Genomic DNA, 7,614 nt, shown 5'->3' on the forward strand with positions numbered 1-7,614 from the left:
GGCACCAGATGCTGATGGCCCCCCGATCCCAACGTCACATGATGCCCACATCTCCCATTATGCCCACATCTCCCAGGATGCCTACATCCTTTATGATACCCACATCCTCCATCATGCCCATGGCCCCCATTATGCTGTTGGCACCATGATGATACTAAGTGGGCTCCCAGTGGTGGCTTCTGCTCTCATCCTACCTCTGGCTGAGTTCACTCTCTGTTATGCACCTCTTAGGGGAAATTCCTGCCCCATAGGGAATCCCTGAGTATTGAGGCCAGAAGAGTGGTAAAGACTGACTGGAACTTTAAAATGAATATAATCAGGTCTATGGGAGGAGCTAGGGCTTATGAGAGGAGTTCTCACACTCTACTTAATTGTTAGAACCCTACAAGAAGAACTCTATGTTTATAATAAAACTCTATGGTTCCCTTCCCTTAACTTCCTTTTCCCTTGCATAAATACCCCTCCGTCTTGTCACGCAGGCCAGAATATGCACATGGCTTGCTGTGGCTTGCCATGTCTGCATGTGCTGTGTTGCAACTCTTTCTTTTTTCCTGAATAAATCCTTTTTTGTGACAAATCACCTAGTCAATATTATTTTTCAGCCGACAGTTGCCTCCTGGATCCAGAAGTTAGTCACCATGGTAAGGTTGGAGCTGGGCAGAGGAAGCTGGGACCTGCTCGTGTCAATGTTGACCTCCACTCTCTGGCCACGTGGCCTCAGCTGTAGTCTGACTTTCTGAACCTCACGGGAAGAGCCAGTGTTGAAGCCGCCTTCCCAGGCCTGGGCAGTGAGGAGAGAGCACACCTGTGGTCCTGTGGTCAATGTCCTAGAGTCAGACGACCAGCTGGCACGTATCCCTCATAACAAGCCAAACCATAGGTGCTATTATCCCATTTATAGATGAGAAAACTGAGGCCCAAAGGGTGGTATAGCTAGCAGGTTGAGGGCAGGGCTTGAGAGCCCACATCCTCCCCTCCCCACAGCACTCTCACCTGGTGGCTGTGAGGAGGTGGCCTCTGCTGGGTAGGTTGTCTCAGCCCCATGCTGGCGCAAGCCAGGCTCACAAGGACTGGGGCACGGGAATGGGCTCAGGCCATGACTATATGATTGGTGCCACCATAAGAGCTCAGATTTCAGAGAGGCTTGGTGTGGGCCAGAGGTGGCCAGAGTCACTGTGCTGGGCTAGGGGCTGTGGCTGGTACCTCCCAGGGAGAAGGTGGTGGTTGTGGCCCAGATCTGCCAGAAAGAGGAGGAGTAAGGGCCATAAGGGCCACAGACATTGGCAGTGGGAGCTACGAAGACCTGAACAGGAGGAATGGAGGGTGACGGCCATGGTGTGCCCAATGTCCCCTGAGGCACTGGGTCTTGGCTCAGGGCCTGGGGGAAACCAGGGGCCAGAAGACTGAGAGACAGAGGACCAGTGAGAGCCCAATGCTGTGCTATAATGTGACTACCAGGAGCAGAGGAACCTCAGCCCTGTGGGCACCATGTGATTGTCCATCTGGTTCCATCTCACAGATGGAACCTGATGCTGAGGGAATGCTTCTCTCAGGGTCACATAACCGGGTCGGAGGTCCTTCTAACACAGAGCCCAGCTCTCAGTCTATCACTGCCTCACCCCACTGATGCAAGAGAGAAAAAGAGAGAGAAGGAGGGAGAGAAAGGGAAGGAGGAAGGGAGAAAAGGAGGGAGGAAAACTCAGGAAGTAGAGGAAGATAAGAAACCCTCATTGCCTCTTGTAGACTCTTGTGCATGATCTAGTCGGCCCTTGAAGCTACTGCCCACCTCCTTCTGACCGTATGGAGGCCCTGAGCTCCTCTGGAGAGCCGAGCCATACAATGACTGCTTGCGGGTATGTGTGCAATGCATCTCTGGTTCAAGTTACACAAGGGACTCCAGCAAGTAGTCTTGTGACATAAAGGGTTTCCTTGACCTGGATCCATTCTCTACCACTGGCCATTGGACCCTGGTGCCCAGTTCCCTATTGAAGTAGATACAGGTCATGAGTGAGGTCCTGCCTTCACTCCTGTGGGCTCCCTGCTGCCTTGGTTGTGGTGAGGGACAGGAGCAATTACTGATACTAGGTCTGCCTGTGGTGTCACCCTTGGCCTTGGGTATCCAAAAGACATTAGGACTGAGGACTCAGAAGCTCTTTTCTCTTTTAAAAATTCCAGCCATATTTGAAAATGAAAGCATTTATTTTTCTGCTTTATTTTTTCCTATGTTTTCCACACTGGGCTCATGGCCCAGCCCAGCCAGGGATGAAAGAGGCACCTGACTCATCTGGAGATGGCTTCCAGGAGCAACAGAAGGCCGGGGTCATTGAAACATCAAGGTAAATGAGATACTCAACCTTCACTCTGAGGTCAAGACATAAATAAAACCAATTAAGGCAGCAGGAGTGAATTTTTAAGGTGGCATGGCAAATTGTGGCACCAAATGTGTTTTTCTCTCTGGTCTGCAGCCTGACCTGGGAGACAGTGGCTACAGCACTGGCAGTACTCACCAAATCCTCAGAACGCACCCTTGGGGGCAGTTGTCAGAGCTGGTTTATAAGCTAAGTATGTCCACCCGTTAGGAATGAATGAGGCTTCACATAATAGAAATGTTTTTATTCCTCTTATTACTACATCAGACCTGGGCAGCTGCTGCCTCACTTAGAGGCTCAATGTTATCTGAGTAGTACCTCAGGGATATTCTAGTCTCCTCAAGATTCCTGCCTCATGATCACAATACAGCCGCCACAGTTGCAGACATCGTGTCTATACAGGCTAAGAGAAACAGGGAGGAGCCCAATAGCCATATCAGCTTCCTTTTATCCTGAAAGCAAAGCCCAGAATTTCCCTGGCAGACTGCCTTTAGATTTCATGGCCAACCCTAGTTGCAAGGGATGCTATGAGAAAACGGAACAGAATCAGGCCAATCTTGACCTATTATCTGGTCTGAAAATGCTGTCTATTTTTACCCAATATTCATTCTTGCCTTCTTGATTTTTAGTAACTGAACCCCCAAGTTACCCTCAAATAAAGACTTGTCCCCTCTACAGCCTAGTATGCCCACATGACTATATTCTGTCCTGTGAGATGTAAATGAAATGCTGTGCACAACTTCTTGGTTAAGTGGTGAAGGGGAAGGATGTGCCCTTTCCTGTTCCTGCTGGCTGGCATGGAGATGCCACAGCAGGATGGAGGCAGCCATCTGGACCACAAGGTGGAAGCTGTTTGTGGAGGAAGCAGAGCCCCAAGGGGGAAGGAACCTGGGCTCTGAAGATCTCAAAGAGGTGAGAGCCCAACTCCAGTGCAGAATGACTTCTCTGTTAAGTTCTATTACTTGGGGACCTTCAAATATTTGTTAATTTAAAAATAAAAAGGCCTTTTAAAGTGAGAGGCAAACAAGTGTTTATTTGAGATCAATAAGAATAGCTATTCAAGAAGTGCTGATTCAGGCAGAAGCCCAAATAGTGTTCCAATTAGGAGGCAAAAGCAATGGATATTTATGAGAAAGAGAAGAGGAACAATTACAGCAATAGAAGGAAGGCATTTCTATTGGTGCAGATAACATAACATAGTGATGTTAATGCTAAACAATTTTTAAAATTTTCAGTCCAATAGTCATCAGTTTGGTAGTCATAATATCTGTTTTCTTTTTATCTTTGCAAGCAGTTCTTTGGGACATGAGTTTTCTTAGGCCTAGTCCAAAGGTCATTTTGCCCTGTTTTAATATTCCAAAGGTTTGAAGAGGAAGACATGTGAGGCAGTTTCTCGGGCATGGCAGCTCTGGGTCCATTTTAAAGTGGCTCTGTTTATTATTATTTTTTGACACATACCAACCCACCACCGGAGTTTCGTTCTTCAGAAAGGAGGGAGTAGTGGCTGTTAGAGAGATGCTGATTTAGGAACACCATTGCCTGGCTTTCTACTCCTCAATGAGGTGAAATACTACTCCTCTGCTTGATTGTAAGATGAGGCTTTTTCTCTTCTCCAGATAAAAACGTCTGGCCCTCTCCATTGTAGATCCCCCCTATGGGTCCTCTAATGGATCCAGGGAACTCTCAAAAAGGAGGCCTCTGGGCGTGGTATCCTGTGGGCCAGGTGGGGCTGGACAGGGTGAGAAGTGATTTACATGTTAGTCGAATCATAGCTCACACACACCAAGAAAGCACTTATTGATCTGGAGTTCCAGATCAATGTGTCTTGACAATTGTATGCATAGACCATCATGAATATCAAAACTTAGAACATTGCCATCTCCCAGATGTTTCCTCATGCCCTCTTTGTGGTCAAACCCTCTCTCCCAACTACAGAGACCACTGCTCTTCCAATTTTTTCCACCATAGATTTACTTTGCTTGTTCTGGAAGCATAAATAAACAGAATCATTTATTATGCCTGGCTTCTTTACTCACCAAATGTATTTGAGATTCATTGCTGTTGTTACCAGTGTCAGCAGCACCCTCTTCATTCCTGAGCTCTCCTCCACCGTGGGGACACTCAGCATGTTTATGCATTCATCTGCCAACAGGCACTTAGGTGGCTCCTGTTTGGGGTGGTTGTAAATGAAGTTATTCTTGGCACTTGTTTGTAAGGACTATGTAAGCATATGGTCTCACATCTCCTGGGAAAATAGAGTGGAGTTTCTGGTAAGTGTGTATTTCATTGTATAAGAAACCTTCAGACCATTTTCAAAGATGCTGTACCATTTTAACCCAGCAAAGTATGAGTCCCAGTTGCTTCAGCTCTTCCCTATACACTGGGTATTTTCTCTCTTAAATTTTAGCCATTATAATGGTGTTGGTTGGTAAACTGACCTCCATACATGGAAGGCAAGGAGAAATGGAAGAAAGAGGCATATCACTCCAGATTGGCAGGTGGCAGGTTTAACAAATGAGGGAACTTACATACAAGGCTTGTCTTGGGTGCCTCAAGACAAGCAGACCTCCGCACCTGCTCACCAGAACCTTAAAGTTTATATAGAGGCCTGCACCAGGTTCAGTCACAGGTATCATGCAGATATTCTCAAAAACATGGTGCTCTCTCAAGGCCGTGTCCTTGAAAACAGTTCCGCTGTGGGAATGGTGGCAGAGCATACATTCCAACACAGGGGTGGAGCGAGGAGACTTTGATTACTGGGGTCTAGCTTGTGTGTCAACAAGCAGTCATGTCCTCTTGATGACCTCCTCCAACATTTCACCCCTCATGACCAGCTTGTAAAATCTTGTGTGTAGCCCTCTTACACAGTGTGCTCCAAGCAGTCTACAAGGGGTTTCATTAGCATGGAGGCGACTCATTTGGCATCTATCCAGTTGCATTGGAAGCAGAGGCCATAGAATAGTAAAGGCACATGCAAAATTAAGATAATGATTTCCCAAACCATTTTTTCCATCCAAAGACCCATGATCTGAAGCACTGATTTATTAATTCCCCTAGGCTGTGGGTCGGATCATTCAAAACATTCACTTGTGTCCTCTTGTGATTTAATAAAAATGATATATTAGCAGACTTATCAGGTCTGAACATATAACACCCTGATAACAGCACAGGTGCCCCCTTACAAGGCAGTAATAATTTCCAAGGCCATCCTATTTTGGAGGACAAGTTTTCTTACTAGAGACATTTCAAAATTTAGTAAGGACAGGCATTGTTGGCTATCATTTAAGGCCTGTTGGGTGAGTTTAGTCATGGGTTCTATGTGTGCTATAATGTCTTCCAGGACAATGGAGGGGACAATGATAGTGTCAAAATAATCATACCAGTGGGAAACAGATAGTGCCCACTAGCTAGAGGAGAAAGAAGTTGGCAGCTTTAAAAATGTAACCTGGCTGCACAAATCATACATGTTGGCTGGGGGAAGCAGCACTGTCAGACATAAGGAGATGGGCTGAGGGCAGGACAAGCTAGACCAGGACCCCACCTTCTCCCCTCTGTCAACAATGTTTCATTTCAGGTGTACTGTGTTTCAACATGTCTAGCTTTGCTGCAGGACAATAAAATCTCAGTGGAGACTTGTAATTCCCCCTCATTCAGGGGTACGGAGCCACCCATCTATGAGATGTTTCATTGAAAATCCCAGTAGATAACTCCTTTCCCAGGGCTGACAGGACTTGGTGTTCTCAGCAGTATAGCTCGTTGCTCCACGGTGGGAATTGGGGCATTGGCGACATGTCTTCTGTGACTGCCATATCTTTGGTATAGTGTCTGGGCAGTGGTCCCCAGTCTGGCATATGGGGCAATAGGCTCTGCTGGCTGATCATTCAAATGTATTAAAGCCTGAAACGGTACTTCAGTTCACCTAGCCAAGGTGATTTTACTTGATAGTAACTTAATCTGCTGCTTTAATATTCCATTCTTCCTTCCTACTAATCCTGCTGCTTGTGGGTTATAAGATAGATGGAACCTCCATCCAAAGTCATGTTCTTTTGCCCAGTCTTACACATCATGACCTCTGAAATGTGACCCTCAACTACTATCTATTCTGCAAAGGTATCCATACATGGCATTTATCTTCTCTAATCCCCTAATAGAGGCAGCCTGGTTTGCAGAGTGACAGGGGAAGGCTTGGGTTAGAGCCAGACATAGTGTCACACAAACCAGGGTATGTTTAGAACCATGACTCAGAGGGAGGGGGCCAAAATAATCAATTTGCCAGTCTCTCACTGTTTGGGAGCTCTGGTGGATGGCCCTAGTTTCCTTTGGCAGTTGCCTTGGGCATTGTTGAGAACACACAGGACATGCTGTCACCGCATTAACCAAATTGCTGTATTTAAAGAGTAATTCAGCATCTTTGGCAATAAATCATCCCACCGGAGTACTGTGGTGGCTGTTCTTTCTACTTAAGCAATCTGCTATATCTACAAGGGCTAGTTGCTAGGAATCAAATCCAACCTAGGGCATCAGCTTCCTGATTGGCAGAGGTGTCAGTGCCTCATGAGCCAGATGTAGAAAAATATGAGGATTTCCTCAGGCTCTTGCAGGTAAACTCAAATGTCCCCCCACACATCCTGACCCCACAAGTTACATTTGTGATCATCCACCCCTTAGCTTCCCATTGTCCAAGTCACAGGGTTAATCTCTTCAGAATGACTCAGCTATCAATGCAAAGGGTTGACAGCCATGGCTCATGAGTGGTCACCAGTCAAACTGGTGGCTGTGGTTCCTTCTTTCCTGAGAGGCTCCACCTGGAGGAACACTGTGTACACTGCTAGGAATTGCTCCTCTACCGGATATTTCAGGTTTCTCTAATCTTCCACAGCTGGGACCAAAATCCTAGGGGAACTCTACCCTTCTACTGCCTCTGCTACAGTAACTGGCCCATACCTTCCAGAGTCACAAACACATCTAACTTGAGTGGTAGCCCTGCTTTATTGGTATTTTTGCCTTCTCGAAGGAGGCTTGCTTCTCTGATCTCTAGTTCCACATGTATCTTTTTCACCAGGCAATATAAGAGACAGAAGCACTGTGCCAGGTGGGAAATAAAAGTCCTTCAAGCCCCCAAATCACCACAAAGGCTTGTACCTCCTTTTTTCTTTCCTTCCTTCTTTCTTTCTTTCTTTCTTTCTTTCTTTCTTTCTTTCTTTCTTTCTTTCTTTCTTTCTTTCTTTCTTTCTTTCTTTCTTTC

At 46.3% G+C, this 7,614-nt stretch overlaps 1 protein-coding gene across 1 annotated transcript in view; it reads left to right on the forward strand.

Moving 5' to 3' along the window:
- Positions 1 to 3,185: 3,185 nt before the first annotated feature.
- WNK2 (WNK lysine deficient protein kinase 2) overlaps positions 3,186 to 7,614 on the forward strand; it is a 138,536-nt gene continuing 134,107 nt past the window's right edge. The window contains exon 1 of the mRNA XM_025040452.1: positions 3,186 to 3,281. Coding sequence (XP_024896220.1) covers positions 3,186 to 3,281 — 96 coding nt within the window. The remainder of the gene's footprint in view (positions 3,282 to 7,614) is intronic.

The sequence above is a fragment of the Pteropus alecto genome, unplaced genomic scaffold (genome assembly GCF_000325575.1).
Source record: "Pteropus alecto unplaced genomic scaffold, ASM32557v1 scaffold129, whole genome shotgun sequence".
Classification (NCBI taxonomy): Eukaryota; Metazoa; Chordata; class Mammalia; order Chiroptera; family Pteropodidae; genus Pteropus; species Pteropus alecto.